This window comes from Pistacia vera, unplaced genomic scaffold (assembly GCF_008641045.1).
Source record: "Pistacia vera cultivar Batoury unplaced genomic scaffold, PisVer_v2 Contig147, whole genome shotgun sequence".
Lineage (NCBI taxonomy): Eukaryota > Viridiplantae > Streptophyta > Magnoliopsida > Sapindales > Anacardiaceae > Pistacia > Pistacia vera.
In genome coordinates, this window is record NW_022195543.1 from 30713 (window position 1) to 53642 (window position 22930).

The 22930-nt window shown below is 34.4% G+C and overlaps 1 protein-coding gene across 1 annotated transcript; it reads right to left on the bottom strand.

The window, feature by feature from the left end:
* Positions 1-16161: 16161 nt before the first annotated feature.
* LOC116124012 (germin-like protein subfamily 1 member 14) lies at positions 16162-17141 on the bottom strand. Its single transcript, XM_031409729.1, has 2 exons — positions 16979-17141; positions 16162-16872 (listed from the first exon to the last, which is right to left on the bottom strand). The coding sequence occupies exons 1-2, from the start codon at positions 17097-17099 to the stop codon at positions 16340-16342; spliced, it is 654 nt and encodes a 217-aa protein (XP_031265589.1). The 5' UTR covers positions 17100-17141; the 3' UTR covers positions 16162-16339.
* Positions 17142-22930: the final 5789 nt, after the last annotated feature.

Below are 22930 nucleotides of genomic sequence, written 5' to 3' on the forward strand. Positions count from 1 at the left end.
CTCGTTCCATGTTGTGACTGTCCTCGATGGTAGATAATAGAGTCAATCCTTTGCATCATCCCCCAATTAAAAAGGGAAAGCTCATAACTTAATTGTAACGCCCACATGGAGGTACGTAATTTAATTTATGCTCTTATACCTTTAGTTGATTTTTGCTAAAGTTAATTTGAGAAAATGTGAAGAAAATGCCTTAAACTTGCATTAAGGGTAAAATAGTCTTTTCACTTAAAATTAGTTGAACTTGTGGGGAGTGAAAAGAGATAGAATTTCATGGAGAATGCAATAAAAATGAGGGCATTATGGTAATTGACTAAGGGACATAGATGAAATTTTAAAGAAAGTGCAAGGGCAAAATGGGAAACTAATATATAATTTTTATGTTATATCAAATTGAAGAGTGAAACCCTAGCCACTCTTACCCATTTGCACGCCACTTTCACCTCCATATTCTCTCAAATTCTTCAATTCTTCTTCAAAGGAAATTCAAAGGTTTTGGGTGTTTTTGAGTGGATTTTCAATCTTAAGCTTCTATAGGTAAGATCCTTGCACTAAGAAGTGAATTTTAGTTTTTAAAGTGTTGATTTTGATGGTTTATGCTCATAGGATTTAAGAGGAATAGAGTTTGATCAACAGAGATTCTTAAAGGGTTGAATTTGCTCATATCAAAGGTAAGTAAATCCTACCCTAAGTATGATTTAAGTTATGTTGTGTAGAGAACTTTCTTTATGCATATATATGTGTTATATGTAGAATTGTTGATGGATTTGATGTTGAATAATGATTAGAACCTATCCATGAGAAGTTGTGTCGGTGTAGTTGTTATTTGATGAATATTTGGATGAGATTTGTAAGAATTGAAGCGAAAATTTTGAAGTGTGTATTTTGGGCAGATTTGGTGTTAATTATGGAGGAGTTTATTCCAAATTTTTGGTGGCCTAAAATAGAGATAGAAGTGTAGCCAAATTAGTGTTGATTTGTGCACATGAATTGTTTGATGAAATGCCAAGGAGAAGTGCATGTATGATATGATTATGTGTTACTTTGGGATGTGTTTGTAGATGGTAGAGAATGACATGTTTGCATTCCATAATGCATAATTGCATTTAAATATGTGAATTTAGAAAAAATTATAAGCATGAAACCATCTACATGCATACATATTCATAAGAGCATGAAAATGCCCTAAAATATGTTAAAGAGAAAATACAAAGAAATGAGAATATTAAAGATATTCAAATCAGAATTTTTCTTAAAGAAGTGTAAAAAAAGATAAAAAGAAGAGAAGGTTGTTGCGATGGGGAGCCGTGAATGACATAGTCCCACATGCATGCCGCCTTTATTGAGCGGCCTTAGAATTCAGAAAGAAGAAATGTACAATCCGTTAGACGTGTGTGTGGCTGAGGACTGTACCCAAAATTAGAGAATTCACTCATACGGCCAAGGCTCCAAATCCATGCCTCAACCAAGTTTGATCGGCAAGAATAGAAAGAAAGAATAGAAAAGAAAGAAAAACAATAGAAAGAAAGACTAGAAAAGAAAGAAAGAAATAAAGAAACAGAAACAGAAAACATAATAAGAAAAATAGAAAAGAAAATGCATAATTTATGCATTTGTGCATTTGCATCATGAATATGCATAATACCATGCTCATTATCATGGGTAGTGAAAAATTTAGAGAACAGAAAGCAAAACAGAGAAAGAATAGAGAAAGAACAGAGAAAGAATAGAGAGAAGAATAGGGAAAGAATAGAGAATAATTAGGAAATGTGATGTAAAGAAAGAAAATTCAGAATTTTAAGCAACGGAGAGAGAGAAGGGTAGCATAGTGGGTTTACTTACTAAGCCATTAGTGCTCACTCCGTTGTTTTTAATGTTTTGCAGGTAATAGGTAAGTTGCGGTCGCTCGGAATGTCACATAGTGGAAGGGTCGGGCTACATTGTCAAGTTGCTATTTTTGAGAATATTTTGTAAATATTTGTATATAAAGAAAAATTAAATATGGGCCCATACTTTATTACTCGTATATATATGTGTATTTTCTTATATATATTTTTAATGAGTTTTAGTGATTATTTTACGAGTATACTAGCTAGAAAGAAAGCATTACATTAATCTGCTCCTCTGTCACCCCTGTCGGTTTCATGCTTAAACAGACTACGTGGAACTCTTTTAGATGTTTATTTGGATCTTCACCTACACGACCACGAAATGTAGGCAACAAGTGAATTAGCCCGGACTTAAGTTCAAAAGCAACATCTAAAGTAGGGTACTGAATACACAAAGGCTGCTGATTAAAATCAGGGGCAGCCAACTCCTTTAATGTTTTGCCAGCGGCCATCTCTTCTTCTATTTCTGAATCTAGATCACTGGATGAACTGTGGGATGCTGAACCAAGGGCTATATTGAGACCAGGAGATGAAGAATTTGCTTGACGTGCCTCTTTTCGCAACTTCTGTAAACTACGTTTGATTTTTGGATCAAATTCCAATGCTCCTATAGGATTGGATCGAGTCATAAACCAACTAAAATCACCAAATTAAGCCTAAATAAATAAAAACTAATAAAAAAAAGAAATAAATTATAAAATTTTTTTTATAGAAACTAAAATTGGCCAAAAACACTATTAAATGATCGAATTTGACGACGAGAGGGTAGGGCTAGAAATTAATTTCTAGTCTTGCTCAAAATTTCGTTTCCTTCGAAACAAGTACTCACAACACTCCTAATTCAACCAAAATTTCTCCTAAGAATAGTACTACTGTTCATTTTTTTTTTTTTTCAAGAACCTAAATATCACAATTGAACAAAATGAAAAACACAACTAAACACTAATTAAATGAAATAACAAAAGAACATAGAACATAAAACATAAAAAATCGACAAAGAACATTCCTCGGCAACGGCGCCAAAATTTGGTAGCGTGCCGAATGCTCCAAATTAATAACCTTACTACTAAATTGCATATAGGGTGAGCAAGGGTCGATCCCACAGGGAATGCTTCAATTAAATCCTATATTCTGACCAATAACCACAACGAAAACAACAGAAAAATAAAATAAAATAAAATCCTAAACAGTAAACATGACAACAGAAAAATGAAAGGGGTTGTAGACAATGCAATCTAAAGTGAAACGAATAAATCTCCAATGGTAGAAATTATTAGATTAAAAACAACCAGTTCTTGGTTCAAGATCCACCTAAACATGCATTGGACATGAACTAACCGTAACATTATTCTATCTCGTTATTGTGGAATTACTGACCTTAGAAAACATCAAGCTCTGTTACCCGAATTTTCCCTTAATTGTCACTACTCAAATAAGCTCTTCAACTAGATCTTAACCGTTGAACAACCTAGAATAAGCTCTCTAAGTTTAATTCAATGGCAGCCTTAAGAATCAGGAAAATTGATCAATCCAAGCAACAATCACACAAGATCGGATTATTTAACTTAGGTTATGTTATTCAAGGTGATAGATTGAGAACTTGTCCGTAATCATCTCTCATCATGTGTTACTCATTGAATAGAAGTAGGACAATTACGTATCACAATTCCTAATTCTAACAGATAAAATTTCGATTAAACAATTTAGCAGACCATTACTAAATCACCCAAACAAGAATCATAAACAATTAAAACAGAATAACATAAAAAATTCCAATAAGAACGAGATTAAGAACAATATTACTGAAGTTAAGTTACACCAATGACATGAATTTAGGCTTCAAAATCCCCTTGAACTGAAGAAGAAAGATCAACCGCACATATTGACGTAGAAAGTAAAAAACTAAAAACAAACCTCCACTGATGTTCTCTCCCCGTTTAACCTAACAACTCATAAATAAATAATGTGTTTTTTCCTTAATTTTGCCCCATGAAAAATGGAAATTACTTTCCTAGACCTTTCCTAAACGATAGACTTCCAAAACTGTCAAATCCTTATCAGATATGGAAAACAGAATTCGTAATCCAGTTTGCACCAGGATTCTCACAATGTAAAAGAACTTTTCTGGCTTTGTCACTTCATAAAATTTGTAGTCCTAGATGTGTAGATGAATTTGGGCTTTTGAATCACCTGTTTTCGATATCTGAAGCTCCAGTTAGGCCCATTCGAAGACTCAATACTCAGCCAGGAAATCATTCCGTGAATAGGATTCCAGGTCCGGTTTTGCAACAACTAATGAGGGCCCAAACGAACTCAGATTCTTGCCCATAATACCTTCCTGGAAGGCTTGATTCGTCTACTTTACTTTTTCTGAAGAACACTTTTGCAATCGAGAAATCTGACTCCATGGAAAACCTGAAAAATGCAGCATTGGTCAGAATAACAAAAAATCTGGAATTTCCTAATCTTTTCTCAATTATTTCATAAAGTCTATCCAAATATGTCAAACTTACAAAATAAACTCTAATCAACTCAACTAGGCATAAAACATAACAAAAAACATAATATGGAAGGAATAAAAATATATAAATTACACTCTTATCAATGATCACAAGGCAATAAATTCTCCAAGAACTCTACTTCTGTAGATTCAATTATAACATAAGTCTCCAAGTCTAATAATCTATAAGTCTTTCTATTTGTTGCATATCCAACAAAAGCACACTTAATAGCTCTGGGAGCTAATTTAGTCCTTTTAGGATCCATACTCTTGCAATAAGCAAGGCACCCCCACACTTTAAAATATCCAATGTTGGGCTTTTTACCGTCCCATAACTCATATGAAGAAATTTTATTCTTTTCCAAATAAATTCTATTGAGAATATGACATGTAGTAAGAATAGGTTCACCCCACAAACTAAAAGATAGTTTAACATTTAACAACATAACATTAATCATCTCAAGAAAAGTCCTATTTTTCCTTTCAGCAAAACCATTTTGTTGTGGTGTGTAAATGAGGCTGAGCATTGATGAATAATTCATTTTTCTTCCAAAAAAAAAAAAAAAAAAAAATCAGATAATTCATTTGAGAAATATTCTCCCCTTCTATCACTTCTAAGAACTTTAATTTCTTATCTAATTGATTTTCAACTTCTGCTTTATAACATTTAAATGCACTAAGGGCCTCATCCTTATGTTTTAATAAATAAATGTAAGTATATCTAGAACAATCATCAATAAAAGTTATAAAATATCATTTACCACCTCTTGTTAAAATATCATTTAATTCACATAGATCACTATGCATTAAATCTAATAATTAAGAAGATCTTTCAACAACACAATGAAAAGGCTTCTTAACCATTTTTTTATTTAATGCATATTTCACACTTTTCAAATCCACTAGTATCACAAGAAAGTAAACCACATTTTATAGTTCTTTTAATTGTACTAATGCCTATATGTGCAAGTCTACTATGTCATAAAGTAATAGAATTTGAATCAATCATATAAGCAGAACCATAAGCACTTTTATTTAATTATGTGAAACCCTAAATATGCTAATATTCCTACAGGGGGTGAATAGGAATTAATAAAAATTATGGCGAAATAAAAGCTATCACCACAAGCAATGAGTTTAAAAAAAACAAGGTTCAATAAATAAACTCAACAACCAAATAGTGACAATATTAATGAGCAATAAAGAAACCCAATAGAGAACAATAAATGAAGTCAAGTTATGAAGATAAACAAGTAATAAATGTGAGCGATGAATGTATGTGCAAGAGTTGTAAATAAGTTTAGAGATAGATAGAGAAATGCTCAATGATTTATAATGGTTTAGAGCTATATCCACAAGCCTCCTACATCCACTTCTTCAAGGCAACCCCCTTGAAGTTCTACTAGAATTGGATTGTGCCAATACAATATATTTACAGGATTTCACCAATACACACTAGATTTACATTATTGGACCTAGTTGTATAGGATTTCGCCTACAAGGTTTTAATCAAAGTGTTTTGTGAATGATTGTCTCTTCTCTTTAGGCTTATACACACAATAAGAACAAAGACACTCTCAAAGGTTTACAATATGAGTGCAAGTGAGAGTATTTGATTTGGATTTTTAGCTCTAGGGATTATATGTGAATTTTCTCTATTTTTGATATGACTCTTCTCTAGTTTTTGTATAAAGAAGTTGAGTTTTTATATCCCTTCAAATTTGAGTCGTTGCTTTATTTAATGCAACTTTGAAAAAGTCTATAGAACCCAGAGGAACGATCGTTCCATAATCGCAAACGAACGTTCCTGACACAACAGATACTTTTTTCTTAGATCTAGAGTTCTTGGAATGATCATTCCACCATGCCACACGATCGTGCAAGGAATGATCGTTCCACCACGCAGAATGGTCTGAATAAATGCTCTTCAAAATCCATTAAGTTTCCAAAGGCATGCACGACTTTCTTGGAATGACATCGTGCAATTTAGACAAAACTCTACAGATAGGAACGGTCGTTCGACCACGGAGAACAATCGTTCAAAAGTGCAAAGGATTCTGAATTTGAAATATTTTGACTTTTGTCTTGAGAGGAACAGTCATGTAAGATGGTCGTGCATGAGTGAGCGATGTCACACATTATGGTAAAATGTTGCACGACTACATGGAACGATGTCGTGCAAGATGGTACGTTCATTGGGGCAGTTTATTTGATACTGAATAGTCGTGCCTTGATCGCACCACTTGAAAAATTTGCTTATGCACATTCATTCCACCTGACAAGTCTGTTTTGGATTGGTTATGACTTGTGTCATACCTTAGCATGTTTTGGTTAGTGATCAATCAACTTTTTGGTTAGTTTTGGCATATCAAAACACATGAGAGGCCAACAAATTCGTTGTCAATAGTACATAATTTTACCATTCCATCGCACAAATATCCCTTTCCCATAAAAGCAACAGACCTAGATAAAATCAGTTTTCCAAATTCATAAACAGTCTTAATCCCAGGTTTTCCTAAAAGAGCACCACTAACTAGGTTCTGATTCATAAACATACAAAACATTAGTCAGAGTAATCTTTTTTCTAGAAGTGAAAAAGAGATCAATGCTTCCTTTGCGAAGAACCTTGGAATGATTTTTGTTTCCCATTTGAATCTCTTGTGCCCTTCCCAGTTCATCAAAAGTCTTGAAGAGAGAACTGTAATAAAAAACATGGACTGTGGCAAAAGTATCGTACCACAGCCTTGTATCTTTCCTTGAACAACATTAACCTTACTCATAGTAGAGATGATATCCTCTTCTATGACATTGGTTTTCGCCTATTCGTTTTGTTTCTTCCTAAACTTGCAATCTTTAGCAAAATGCCCAGGTTCATCACAAACAAAATAGCCCCCTTTTTTGTTATTCTTGAATTTTCCTTGATCCTTTTTGGGACCAAGAAAATTCCCTTTTTGATAGTTGCCTCTTTTCTGGTTATTGCTTTTGAAATGGTTGGATTGTTCACAATATTGACCCTTGCCTTAGAAAGACCAAAATTTGTTTCCTTAGACTTGCCTCCTGTACGCAATTCTTCCTCAATAAGAAGATTTTTCTTAATCTCTTCCAAAGAGTAAACTTCGCTTTTATGAATAACCCTTTTCCTATAACCTTTTCCAAGTTTCTGGCAATTTTGCAATTATAGCACCAACTTGAAATGGTTCAGGAAGTATGTCAAATTCACTTAGCTCAACCATCCATTGAGTGAGTTGTCTCGAAAGCTCAGGCTTATGCAGAATGTTCTTGAGTGGATATGTGGTGAGCACAATTATGGAATGACACTGAAAATAAGGTGGAAGCTTTCTGGAGGCAAGAATGAATGCAAGAGCTAACTTCTCTAATTGAATATACCATGTCTTGGCATCGAGGAACGACTTGCTTACATAATAGACTGGTAGTTGCTTCCCATTGTCTTTTCTAATTAGGATGGCTGAAATCGTCAACTCGAATACTTCCCAATATGTATACAATTTTTCCCCAGTTAGTGGTTTAGAAAGTAAAGGTGGAGAAGTCAAGTACCTTTTGAGTTGCTACAGAGCTTCTTCGTAGGTCGGGGTCCATTCAAACTGCTTTGACTTTTGAAAGACTACAAAGAAAGGGTGACACTTATCTATCGACCGAGAGATGAATCTGCTTAGTGCAACCACCCTTCTAGAGAGACGCTAAACATCTTTGATACATGTTGGTGAGGGGATGTTTAGAACAGCTCGAATCTGATCAGGGTTAGCCTCTATCCCACACTGAGTCACTATATACCTAAGGAACTTGCTAGAAGAGACCACAAATGAGCATTTGGCTGGATTGAGCTTCATGTTGTACTTCCTTAGAACTGCAAGGGCCTGATTGAGATAGTCCAAGTGTTGCTTGCTACTAGTGACTTGACAAGCATGTCGTCGATATATACTTCCATGGTAGTCCCTAGGTGTTATGTGAACATCTTATTAATGAGCCGTTGATAGATAGCCCCAGCATTCTTGAGTCCAAACGGCATCACTTTGTAATAGTAAGTGCCCCTCTTTGTGATGAATAAAGTTTTCTCTTGGTCATCCGAATGCATGAGTATCTGATTATACCTTGAGAAGGCGTCCATGAAGCTAAGCAATTCGTGACCGGCTGTAGCCTCAACCAGCATATCAATGTGTGGCAGGGAGAAACAGTCCTTGAGGCATGCTATGTTTAGGTCTGTAAAATCTATGTAGACTCACCACTTCCTATTCTTCTTTTGGATGACCACCACGTTAGCTAGCTAGTCAAGGTAGTGGACCTCCCGAATGAGTCCATTATTTAGGAGTTTTCCTACTTCTTCGTTGATCACTCAGTTTCGCTCTAGGGTGCCTTATCGGGTGACAATTGGGGTTGACCTGGAGATGATGCGTGATTACATCAGGACAGATCCTTATCATATCTACATGGGACCAAACGAAACAGTCTCGATTCTACTGCAGGAAATTAATCAGTCGCTCTTTGATTTCAGGACTCAATCTCGATCCAATTTGGGTCTTTCCATCAAGATGATCGTGGTGAATTTGTACTTCATCCAGTTCCTCCAGTGAAGGTTGATGCGACTCAGCTGGGCAAGTTAGACTTGTCTGTAGTTGCTATAATGTAACAACTGCTGTAAACTAGTACAATGCATGCATAATAATAATAGAAAATGGGCCCAAAACTTTTTTTTTTTTTTAATTATATGTAATAAGTCTTTTATACACAAAGAGCATTATTTACAAAATGCCATTTAAAAAGACAAAAAACAGGGGAAACAGTGTAGCTATTGCTCCTCGCTTGCCGACGCCCCTCCGACTGCATCATCACCTAGATCCTGCATCCACAAAGATTGTTGTTCAATGGAAGATGTACTTACCTCATTCACCCTTTTGGGTGGTGCATCATGTCTTGTACCAAACTGTTGGGAATTGGCAACCATGTTTGAGATTAACTGTTTGGCAGCTTCAGGAGTCTTATCCACCAACACACCTCCACTTGCTGTATCTATCATATTTCTTTCCATAGGTAGCAATCCTTCATAGAGATACTGAATTAGCAATTGATCACTTATTTGGTGGTGAGGACAGCTTGCACATAGCTTCTTGAATCGCTCCCAATATTCATACAACGTCTCTCCATTATATTGCCTTATCCCACATATTTCTTTCCTGATGGTGGCAGCTCTGGATGCTGGGAAATATCTTTCTAAAAAATTTTCATCTCGTTCCATGTTGTGACTGTCCTCGATGGTAAATAATAAAGCCAATCCTTTGCATCATCCCCCAACGAAAAAGGAAAAGCTCGCAACTTAATCTGCTCCTTTGTCACTCCGATCGGTTTCATGCTTGAACAGACAACGTGAAACTCCTTTAGATGTTTATTTGGATCTTCACCTGCACGACCATGAAATGTAGGCAACAAGTGAATTAGACCAAACTTCAATTCAAAAGCAACATCTAAAGTAGGGTACTGAATACACAAAGGCTACTGATTAAAATCAAGGGCAGCCAACTCCTTTCATGTTCTACCAGCGGCCATCTCTTGTTCTATCTCTGAATCTGGATCACTGGATGAACTGTGGGATGCTGAACCAAGGGCTATATTGAGACCAGGAGATGAAGAACTTGCTTGATGTGACTCTTTTTGCAACTTCCGTAAACTGCGTTCGATTTTTGGATCAAATTCCAACTCTCCTGTAGAATTGGATCGAGTCATAAACCACTAAAATCACCAAATTAAGCCTAAATAAATAAATAAATAATAATACAAAAATTAAAAAATTAATTTTTTTTTCTTGACAGCAGGGAAAATTGGCCAAAAACCCTACTAAATGATCAAATTTTAGAACGAGAAGGTGGGGCTAGAAAGACTTCTAGTCTTGCTCAGAATGTCGTTTTCTTCGAAACGGGTACTTGCAGCACTCCTAATCCAACTAAAATTTCTCTTAGGAATAGTATTGAATAGTACTACTGTTCATGTTGAATAGTGCTATTGTTCAAAAAAAAAATTCTTTTTCTTTTTCTTTTTTTCTCTTCAAAAACCTAAAAATCACAATTAAACAAAAAAAAAAAAACGTAAAACATAAGAAACAAATCGACAAATACCACTCCCCGACAACGGCACCAAAATTTGGTAGCGTGCCGAATGCTCCAAATTAATAACCTTCCTAACCTAACTACTGAATTTTATATAGGGTAAGCAAGGGTCAATCCCACAAGGAATGATTCGATTAATTTCTATATTCTAAAACAATGAAAACAACAGAAAAAATAAAATAAAACCCTAAATAGTGAATAGGACAACACAACGGAGTAATGAAAAGGGTTTGTAATCAAGGCAAACTAAAGTAAAACAAAGAAGTCTCTAATGGAAGAAAAAATTAGTTTAAAAAACAATCAATTCTCGGTTCAAGATCCACCTAAACATGCATTGGACATGAACTAACCGTAACACTATTCTATCTCGTTATTATGGAACTACTAACCCTAGGAAACAACAAGCTCTGTTACCCGAATTCTCCCTTAATCGTCACTACTGAAATAAGCTCTTCAAGTAGATCCTAACCCTCGAACAACCTAGAATAAGCTCTCTAAGTTTAATTCAATGGCAGCCTTAAGAATTGGGAAAATAGATCAATCTAAGCAACAATCACACAAGCTTGGATTATTTAACTTAGGTTATGTTATTCAAGATGACAGACTGAAAACTTGTCCATAATCATCTATCATCATGTGTTACCCATTGAATAGAAAAAGGACAATTACGGATCACAATTCCTAATTCCAGCAGATAAAATTCCGATAAAATAATTCAGCAAGCCATTACTAAATCACCCAAACAGAAAATTATAAACAATTAAAACAGAATAACATAAATAATTCCAATAAAAACGAGATTAATAACAATGTTACTGAAGTTAGGTTACACCAATGACATGAATTTAGGCTTCAAAATCCCCTTGAACTGACAAAGAAAGATCAGCCGCACATCTTCACCTAGAAAGTAAAAGCTCTGAAAAATAAAACTCTACTGTCTTCCCCCCCTTTGTTTAACCTAACAATTTCTAATTAAATAACACGTGTTTTCCTTAATTCTACCCAAGAATCACGAAAAATCTTTCCTGGATACTTCCTAAAAGATAGACTTCCAGATTTGTCAAAATCTTGTCAGATATAGAAAGTAGAATTTGTCTCCAGTTTGCACCAGGATTCTTGCTATGTAAAAGTTCTTTTATGGGCTTTATCACTGCATAAAAATTGTAGTCCCGGATGTGTAGATGAATCTGGGCTTTTGAATCACCCATTTTCGATATCTGACGCTCCAGTTAGGCCCATTCGAAGATTCAATACTCAGCTAAAGAATCCTTCTGCGACTAGGATTCTAGGTCCGGATTTGCAACAACTACTGAGAACCCAAACGCACGCGGATTCTCACCCATAATACCTTTCTGAAAATCTTGATTCGTCTACTTTAATTTCTCTGAAGAACACTTTTGCAATCGAGGAATCTAGCTCCCTGAAAAACCTGAAAAACACAGCACTGGTCAGAATAACAAAAATTCTGGAATTTTCTAATCTTTTATCACTTATTTCCTAAAGTCTATCCAACTATACCAAACTCACAAAATAAACTCTAATCAACTCAAATAGGCATAAAACATAACAAAAAACATAATATGGAAGGAATAAAAATATATAAATTACACTCTTATCAATATTTCAAATTGTTCAAACCTACTTTGAAGTGAGGAAATGGCATGATCAACTACATATGCAAAATAATTTATTCCAAAAGATTCTTCAGCAAACAATTTCATCTCTTCATTTTTATTCTCATCAAATTATTTTTTTCTCTTTATTGTATGTTTTTCGCGAAATTTTGGTTCTCTATTCATTTGCTCTACAATCTCTTTAGCAGAAATCATAGGAGATGTAAACTCATATTAGCCTTTGTTAATTTAGGGGTGTGAATTGGAAAATATAAAACTAGAGGTATAAATTACTATTTCGCCAAACCTTGGTGGGAACATGGTATTTTTGTAAATATATTAAAAAAATTTATAACAAATTTGAGCCTTTTGAACTTTTTTTTAGGCCTCTTGAGCTGGCCTGGATAAGAAATTATATCCCAATGGTATTTTTGTAAATATAGTTAAAAAAAAAAACTTAAAATAAATTTGGGTCCTTTTAGGCCCTTTTTTTTGGGGGGGGAGAGGGCCTAGGCAAGTGCCTCACCTGTGTACTCCTTGGGCCGGCCCTGTACAAATGCTCAAAGCGACGAAGATTTTGCGGTGCTTATGATGTGAGGAGTGTTGGAGTTGAAGTTGAAGGAGGTAGATCATATTCGTTTGATGGCAAGGGAAGAACCATATTAGAATTTGAACTTCGAGTTACTTGGGAATATTTCTTCACAGAGAGACAAAAATATCTTTAGTTTCAAGATCATAAACCTTATATGCCTTTTGACCATATGGATAACTAATGAAAACACATCGCTTGGCATGTGGCTCAAATATAGTCTACTTTAATGCATTTGTTGAATTATAACAAAGACATCCAAATAACTTTAAATGTGTATAAGAAGGTTTGATACCAAAAAGTCTTTCATGTGGGATTTGCCCATAAAATAAAGTGAATGGGGTGTGATTAATTAAATACACAATTGTAAGAATGAAATCACCCCATAATTTGATAGGTAAATAGGCTTGAGAACGTAAAGCACACACCACATTAAAAAGGTGTTTTCTGTGTTTATGCTCCACAACCCTATTTTGTTGAGAGATGTTCACACAATTAGTTTGATTAACTAAGAGGAGCTTTTAACTTTTAACAGGAGAAGAGGAGCTTTTAGCTCAAGACTAACTAAGAGAATTGAGAGGAGAAGAATGAGTGAAGAAAGGATTACTATTACTTCTCAAATTTGTCTTGTACAAAATGGCTAGGGGTCACCCTCTTTTATAGTGTTCAAAGGAGTCTTCTACACTTCAACTCCCAACTACCACCTCCCCTAATAAATATCATCTACCACCTTCCACGATTAATAGCTATTTAACAACTCTCTAATAAATGAGATATTTTTACAAGATCTTTCTACTTACAAAGCCTACCATCTGGGCTAAATACATAAGTCAAATATGAGCTTTACATTGGGCTTAGTGTAACAAATCTCACATTGAAAGCGTATTGGGGAGGTCTTGGGCTTATAAATGGGGGGAGTCCCTCCACCTAATAGGTTAGCCTTTTGGGTGTGAAACTCCCAGCCCGTGACAAGTGGTATCAGAGCAGACCCAATCCGTCTTTCGATGTCCCGTCAAGCGCCCACGCAGGGGCGTCCACTTGTGATTGTGGGTCCATACGAGAGTGAGGTGGATGGGTAAGCAGGGGGCCCCACCTGTGACGAGGGCGTCACAGGATTGGGTGGGGGAGAATGTAACAAATCCCACATTGAAAGCGTATTGGGGAGGTCTTGGGCTTATAAATGGGGGGAGTCCCTCCACCTAATAGGTTAGCCTTTTGGGTGTGAAACTCCCAGCCCGTGACATTCGGAAGAAATATTAAAGTAGCAATCTATATGGGTTTAAGTGATAAACCCAAATAGTTTTAGGCCTAAATCAAGTTTAATATTCAACATTGTTTTCATTCATATATTGAGAGATAGTAGAGTGAATAATAAGGTGGTTAATTTGGGTCCGCTACTTGTTTTGGATCTTCTATTGGTAGTGAGTATTAAGTGATTCCACCTCAAGTAGTGAAAGTTGTTGCCATGCATACTGTTTTCTAATTAAATAAGTTATTTTGCATTGACTTACAAATTTAATACTCACAACTAATATTCTATGTTCATTAATTGAATTGAACTCGTAAATTTTAGTATTTAAAGGACTAGTGGACTACCAAATGTTAATTCATGAACATGAGCTGCATTGCACTTAAAAATATCTATCATAAAACCATATGTAAGTTTTATCACTTTACAAGTATTAAACTTTAGTGGAATGGGTTAACTTTTAAATTTTGTGCTTATGTGTTGGCTTGTCAATCATCAACATAAACAAATCATCCATGGCAAAAAGTAAAGCACACAACACATTTTTACATGGTTTGACAACTTGCTTATATCCATGAGACCAAGTCCAAATGAAGCTAATCCACTATGATAAACTTTTAGTGTTCAAATACAAAGCTAAAGGTAAGCTTAAGCTGCAAAACACTTTCTGTTTAAGACAACACTTCACTCTTTGGTTGAACCTCAAGTCACCACAACTAGCTTCACTCACAAGGCCACCTGGTCGGCCTTGAGCTCCTCTCAATGTTTCATGGAAGACGCACTTCAGCTCCAACTACTTGAAACTCCTCCAAGCAAGCACAAATGGAACCAAAGCATAATGTTTACCAAAGCATAATGAAACCCGATGAAAACAAATGAAACCTCAAGGAATATGCAGAGAATAATCATAGGTATATTCAGGCTTAAAATGTAAGGGGACAACCAACCAACATGTTACTTAATTTTGTGTTTTGCCATTTTCAGAAAGTTTTTCACCAAACTTTCTTGGGATCACAGACAAGCCAAAACGAATTTTCCAGTATATCATATGGGCTAATGACAAGTGTACATGGACCACATGACACAAGTCTAAGATAAGGATAATATCCTAGCACCTAATGGAGACGCAATATGTGTACATAAATTTGGTTGGGCACGTGTCATCACACGAATAATGAGTGTGGTGACACAAAAAAAAAAAAAAAAACGATTGTGCATTAACAAAGAGATGTCACAATATCAAAAATCAGTGTTACCACACTGAATTCATAATTTGACAAACTTACACCATATAATTAAATTAATATGTTTGCACTAATTATTTCGATCTCATGAATATTTCGAAATTAACTTCTTTATCAATACTATATGAGTGACCGATTAATTAGATTTTGAAGTTGTTGGAACGACTTGTTTACTTTTGACATAGAACGTCTAACAGATGGATTCCTAGAGAGGGTTGACGTCAGAAGCCCAAATGCAGGCACACCAACTTAAAACAGACATAACTTTTGATCTAGGAAGAGTTACGGGTCTCATAAGATATCAACGAAAAGCTTGTTTTGAACCCAACAACATGGCAACTAGGGTCCCTCAACTAAGGGTTATTTTCAAGACCAAAATCCACTATTTCGGTATGTTTTGGGGCCATTTAAATTTTCTGCGTATTTTCCCTATTTTATTTAAAGTCATTTCTTATTTTATAATTAGTCAACAGTCATGATTTCTTCTTTTAATTAATTTGCGTGTTTAATTAGGATTTTATTTCCTTATTTGATTGGGAGTCTTGTTAGGGTTGGCTGTCACCACCCTATATAAACATATTATTCGTTTTTGGAAATTATTTAATGATTAATCAGATTTCACTTCAAACTTTAAGACCTAAGTTTTTGTTATTGAGACTTGTTTATCAATTTTAAAGGTATAGTCGAGTGTTAGTCTTGTTGTTACGCTAACTCACTGCATCAACTTTGGTGAGAGATTTTGAAGGATCAATTTTTTGTGTAATTTGGTCGGGACAGGTTGAATCGCTCTAGAAACGAGGATTTGGATGTATTTAGTGTGTGGATTTGCATCATTTTTCCTTGTTTGTATTTTTGTTTGGCAGCCCTGACATGGGAATTGTTCCTTTCTTGTTTCCACCACAAGTTATCTTGAATTAAAGTTTATTACATCAATAAGTAGTGGTATAGAGAAAAGAAACTGCTATATTATATCAATAAGTAGAAACAAACATGGTGCTGGAGGTACATACATGTAAATATGCAACCTCAATTTATTACATGAAGCGTTTCAGAAAGTATAAGTATGAAAATCACATAGGTGAATATTAATTATTCAAATTATCTGTTTCACTGCATTTGGAAAATTCTCTCTAGTTGTCAACCTAGAACTTTTTCTGAAGATCTTTCACCACGTTTACGTCCAACATGAAGGCCTTGGCCAGAAAATCTGGATTAATGGGAGGATCTGATCCAAATACAGCGTTGGCAATTGTAATGACTCCAGGGTTCTGGCTACTCAAACCAGCAAAGGCAAGAGCATTTGTTTTTCCGATGTTGAATTGGAAGTGAATGAGGCCAATGGGAAACACAAACACATCACCCTTGTTAAGAACTTTGCTGATAAGAGTGTTGTTTGGATTGGAAGTGACGAAACCAACAAGAAGAGTACCCTCCAGGACGACAAGAATCTCAGTGGCACGAGGATGAGTGTGAGGTGCATTTTGGCCATAAGGTGCAAAATCAATACGGACAGCTGATATGCCAAGAGTGTTCAGCCCTGGAATTTGATCTACATTCACAGGTGTGACACTTGAACCAACTGGATTGTTTGTGTCTCCAGGCATTTTGACTGAATAGGAGAAATCCTCCGCTTTGGCGAGCTTGGGGTCCTTGCAGAACTTCCCATTCACAAACACTGCATCAAACAATCAGATAAATTAATGTGCATTAATGAAAACGAAATTTAAATTTTGAAAGAATCTTAAAGGAATGTATAGAAAGAGCTAGCATTGAGTGCATACCACCGTTCAAGGGGTCATCGATGGCTACACAGAAGTCCTGAAGAGGACTGGGATCAAAAGCGGAGGCAAATGAGGAAGCCAAAGCTAAGAGAACAAAAGCATGGAGAATTAAACCTTTCATTTTGATTTAGGCTGTCTTTCTCTATATTCTTGAAATATTATTGCTTTGTTTGGGATGAGAAATGCTGCAAGGGAAGCTACTCTATTTATAGTGGAAATCCGGTTGAATAAGTCTTCGATTGTTTTCCCTACTCGAAGCAAATGATTAAGACTTGTGAAGACTTGCCAAGTATTTATTGGTTAGTGATTTTAATGCCCACTTCATGAGTCATTCTTTAACTACCAAATACAATTATTAAATGAAAGTAAAACTTTTTCTTCATTTTACATATCAAACATTTTTAATGTTTGGAAGTGGTCCTCTTTGAAAATTCATATCTCACTTGGCTGCTATTCCTTTTCCTATTTTCTAAAAATATCGTTGACTGAATTGCACCAAATACATGATCTATAGTGAGTGAAGTTTACAATGCTTTTTTTTAAAAAAAAAAAATTGTTGACACAAATTCTAGACACTTCATTGTGTCTGTTAGTTGGTTATTTAACATATACGGAAGCTGAAACATATATTTATATCATTATTTGCTGATTGGCATTCCCAAAATGCAAAATGGTAAGAGCTCTTCGAGATTGGTATTCAAAAACGCATATATAACCTTATTGAACGAGATATTTTTTAACATGAAAAATTATGAGATAGAAGACGTTTAAATTTCTTAACAAATGGATAGCCACAAGTTAAGGATGATTCTTTTATTCTCTTCGCTCCTTGTTATATAAAATCTGACCAAGAAACAATGCATGATGAAATATATCTAGAAGAACGTAGCTTCGTCCACTACGAAAGTTGACAATCGACTAATATATATAGTAGTAAATTAAAACAAAAGTGAATAACATTTTCCCACCCTAACTTGATAACATTCACCTTTGCCGCCCCTGTTATGAAAAACTAACAATATCCCACCCATTGTTTAATTTTCAATGTTAAAGCAGTTAACTATAAGAGGGTATTTTCGTCTTTTTAAATAGCATGTATAATTCTGTAATTTGTGTTTGATTGTGCATGACAACAAAAGGAATTTATTGGAGAAAAGGTAGATTTTATCATTTTGTGAGGAATAATGAAAAGGAGTTCAAATAAATTTTGTTGAATTATCTTTGGGTTTGTTACTCAAATTATATTTGTTTCCGATATATTAATTTTTTATTTCTAATTTCTTTAAGTTTTTTTTTTTATTATTAATTTTAATATTAAAAAAATCGATAAGTTCATGCGTTGAGGGCAATCTGGTCGTTGTGTCACCTGTAGTCATGTTAGATGGCAGAATCTATTAACGGAGAGTAGAGTAGTGTTAGTGTCCCATACCAGGGGTGGCAAAGTTACACTTGATTAAGTTAGGGTGGGACAAATATAATTCACTCTTAAAACTATAACCAAACAAGTCACAGAACCACCACTCCCAGCCTCTACTAACCAAAGAAAAATTCGTATTAGATATTTTATTTTCTTGACTGTGTCCTAGTGATTTAGTCTTATCCTAATTAATCAATCATCATTTGACAATTAAACGCCGTGAACCGTGATACATGTGGTGTGGACAAGGTATTCTAGACAAATAATTGGAGGAAAATACATATTAGGGTCTTAAAATCGTCTCTGCAGGTATACGTTATGACTCTGATATTTACCATCACACTCTGTTAATTTTAGATAAAGCCACTGTATTTAACTATATATAGGTGTTTTTTTTTTTTCAAACGTTGAAAGAGTTTGGATTAGGTTTTTACTTGTAAAATGTAATTTGGTTATGAAGAAGACAAACAATTAAACTTTATTGACTTGGTAAAGCCATTGCTTAGAAGATAAGAACCACTATTTCACACCATTAAGATCTAGTTGTGATTGAAACAAAAAACAAATGAAATATTGGGCTATTTCCATGAGACTGAAACCAACCAGAGTGTTTGTAATGGTCTCATATATTTTCTATGTCTGGAACTATGGATGGACTTTCACAAGTTTAAATATAGCTTTTCTAATGATATTTTAATTTTGATAATCTTTCAGTTGTTAATATATAGTTAGATGATATACTGTTAGAAAATTTCCTAATTGTGGGCTCACATTAATTATGATTTGGTTTGATAAAATCAGGTAAATGCATAGTCCAATGAGATATCCTAATGAGCTTATATGATCATTTTAGAATTTGCCCAATACACTTCATTTTATATATTTTGGGTTGATGACAAGTGTGGGCTTGGGCCTATAATGATTTTTAGAGTTTATTGGACTTTTTATGGGAGGGCCCAATAAATTGATATAAATTGGATAGGTCCTCTCTCCAAAATGCGATTGTACACTAAACCCTATTTGGAAGTCATCATTCTGGAGCATTTCTGGAAAGGAAAATTGGTCACTGCTTGCAGGAAATTCAAGAAATTCAAAAGCTATGACAGAATTAGGTTTTTTTTAATCCTTAATCTTTGAATTTAGTATGCTATAATCAATATGCAGATCTTAGGATTAATTGTTATAATTGAGTGGAATTCATGTAGAAATTCTAACATGAATTCGACTCAATATTAGAAAATTAAAGCATAATTAATGTTAGCCCACATCTTAAAACAATGACCACTTTAAAATCAAATGTTTATTCACTTGGGCGTTAAAAATTATTTTCCTTTCTTAAATAAAAATAAAAATAATTGATGTTGACCAAGTGGGAGAATGTCGGAAATTTCCCAAATGTGGGCTAACATTAATTATGGTTTAATTTTAATAAAACCATGTAAATATATGTATAGTCCAATGACATTTTGTAACGGGCTTGTGATTATTGTTTTGGAAAGTCTTATACACTTCAATTTTGATTGATTTGGGTTTTGACAATATAAGTATAGGCTACATAATTTATTGAGCCCATAATAGGAGTGCTCAATAAATTATTATTAAAAGGCTAGGTCCCTTTCCAAACCCATGATCGATTACTTCTAGTAAAATATATAGAGTAATGTTATATGTATAAAGAAATCTTACAAAGATTTATGTACAAAGTGATGCGACAAGAAACGAATGGAAGAGTGAACAGAAAAAGTCAAACTCATCATATTTACTCTTCCATTCATTTTTTACCACATTACTTTGTACATAAATCTTTGTAAGATTTCTTTGTGCATCTAACATTATTGAAATATCTAAGCGCATATCTGAGAGGAAGACAAGCCTATTGATTGACAATCAATCAATTCAACTTGGAAGATCTTGTGCATTCAACAATGGGTCAAACGGGTTTGTTTAATCCCTAATTCTATTTATTCAGTATCTTATAAACTAATATGTATATCCTGGGTTATCATTGAATTGAGACTAGATATACTGTTTTTTGCGATTAAATGATTGAAATTGCATGAATAAATTCATGTTTAAATTTATGCTATTAATCTTACATATACATGATTTATTTAACTATGTGTTTGATTTTATAACCCGGTTAGTTATGGAACACGGAAAAAAGAATCCATTCACTTTCAACATAATTATAAGTGGTATATGCCACTAAACTATTTTTGCTTTCGATTAAAATTCAACATTCTTACCAAAACAATAAAACTAAAGAATACCAATATATTTGATGGCGACCAATTATGTTTTATGTACAAATTCATTTGTATAATGAAGATATAATTTGATGATTATTTTAATTTTAATTTATTGTCATCAATTGCATATTAGGATCAATTTTTCTCTTAAAAAGCAAGTGATCTCCTAAAGTTAATTGTTGAAGGAGCTTGTCAAAAGAATAAAGAGAGTTGTTAAAAAAAAAGGATTGACAGCAAATTTCGTTAATGTAGTTGAACCGCTTTGAGTTTCTATTGTTTTTCTCATAAAGCTTTCCAAATTATGATTCCTTCATTACTTTGGCTTAATTATATTAATAACAATATATATCTAGCCATAAAAAGGCTAATGTCTGTGACACACAGTGGGCGTTTGGATCATATAATATTTTATTATAATGGTATATTATATTAAGGGAAAAAAAATCATCTAGAAGTTTATTGGGAATGTTTAGAAAATGTGTTTGGTTGGTTTGAATAAATTGGTGAATAATATGTTTGGTTGGAAGGATAAATGGGTGGGTATGCTATATAGATTACTAAATTACCCTCCTTTTTAAATATTAATATAATAGTATTTATTATTATTATTTTTTGAATCAATTCTTTTAATCCCCTACATTTGAAATTTTGCTAAAACACCCCAGCCATATAAAACTTTAATTTGTAACAAAATCACCCCCACCCACCCCAAGACACTGCCAGTAGCCAACCACCACCGTTGGCCGCCGTCGGTAGTCAATGGAATGGCGCACGACTGACCGTATATGGCCGGCCGTGCGCCAGCAAAGCTAGAAATGGCCATGGATCACAAATCCATAGTCGGAAAACAGCCATATTTATGGCCATGAAACGGCCATAGAAACGCTAGATATGGCAGTTTCAGATCCATGGCCAGAAAAAGCTTTACCGACGCACAACCGGCTAGATCCCGTCAGTCATGTATCAATACGACGACTGAGGCCGACGGCCGATGATGGTCTTGGGTGGCTGAGAGTATTTTGTTAACTTTTAAACGTTTTTGTAGTTATGGTGTTTTAGCTAATTTCTCAAATGTAGGGGGATTAGATTTGATGGCAATTGTGTCCAAAATGATTTTTAATTAAGGGCAAAAAGGGTAGAAAAATCATATTACTCCGATAATGTTTTAATAACACCCCCTAATAAGGTAATAAGACCAGCCCCCACATTACCAACAGTAAACACTATTTGCAATAAAAAATTACAGTAATATTTTATTACTTGCAAACCAAACACAGGAATCTTACAAAATAAATGAAAATTACCCTCGTTATCTTATTTACCCCTGATCCAAACGGCCACATAATGTAATGAATAGATGTAGACATTGTAAAAAAAATAAACTTGTTTTTTTTTTTTTTTTTTTTTTTTTCCTATAGAACCAATACATGATTTTTATCATTCAATTTTGTTTTTTCCAAACTGAAAAGCTAATTTATTCTTGAAAAAAAAAAAAACGGTTGTGTTCCCTTGGAGTAAGTTACGTAAGCTAATTAATCATAGATGAAAGACAGTGGCACTATTCCAAATAGAAAACAACCAAAATTTAACATGCATGAGCTCAACATGAGAAGGCAAACAAATCAGGCTAAAAAACTCCATTAAAGCTATGGAGAATTGCTCCACAAACCTCTCCCCTTATGGATGGATGGCAAACCTTTTAGTCACTAGGTTAGTTATACCTAAGGGTCTTGTGTTTGAGTCGTGGGAGAGGCAAGTACCAGGTTTACCCAAAAAAAAACTGCTCCACAACTACAAGGGGATGAGCCTGGAGTCATGGGCTTCCTTTACCAAGGTCTCTAGTATTAAGATTCAATTTAAGCAACATTGAAAGTTTTATAACTTTACCAAGTTGATTAAACTTATGTGGAATGGGTTAACATGTTCATTTGTGCTTATAGGTTGGCTCATTTATCATCAACATAAACTAAACATTCATGGCATATGATAAGAGCTTGAATGTTGATATTTTGTTAGTGATTTAATTGGTTTATTTATGGAAAAATGTGTTTAAAGTGTGGAATTTGGATGAATTTTTCATAAATACCATTTATGGGATCACGAGTGCATTTTGAGTGTTTTCAGGCTCAAACATATTTTTGAAGGGAAAAGAATGATGTCGATGGGACTCATAACGCATAGGAACAAACGGCACAGGAATCAGAGTCGAAACGAGAAAGTTGTGGCGCGTCGAAGACGTTACGTAAAATCTGGAAATTCTTCATCATGAGTATGCCTCGATGTTTC

Bases quoted from the DNA above. Each gene is read 5' to 3' on its own strand.
- LOC116124012 (XM_031409729.1), bottom strand. From the start codon at position 17,099: ATGAAAGGTTTAATTCTCCATGCTTTTGTTCTCTTAGCTTTGGCTTCC. The intron at 16,873-16,978 runs GTATGCACTCAA...TGTTTGATGCAG, and splicing joins CGATGACCCCTTGAACGGTG to TGTTTGTGAATGGGAAGTTC.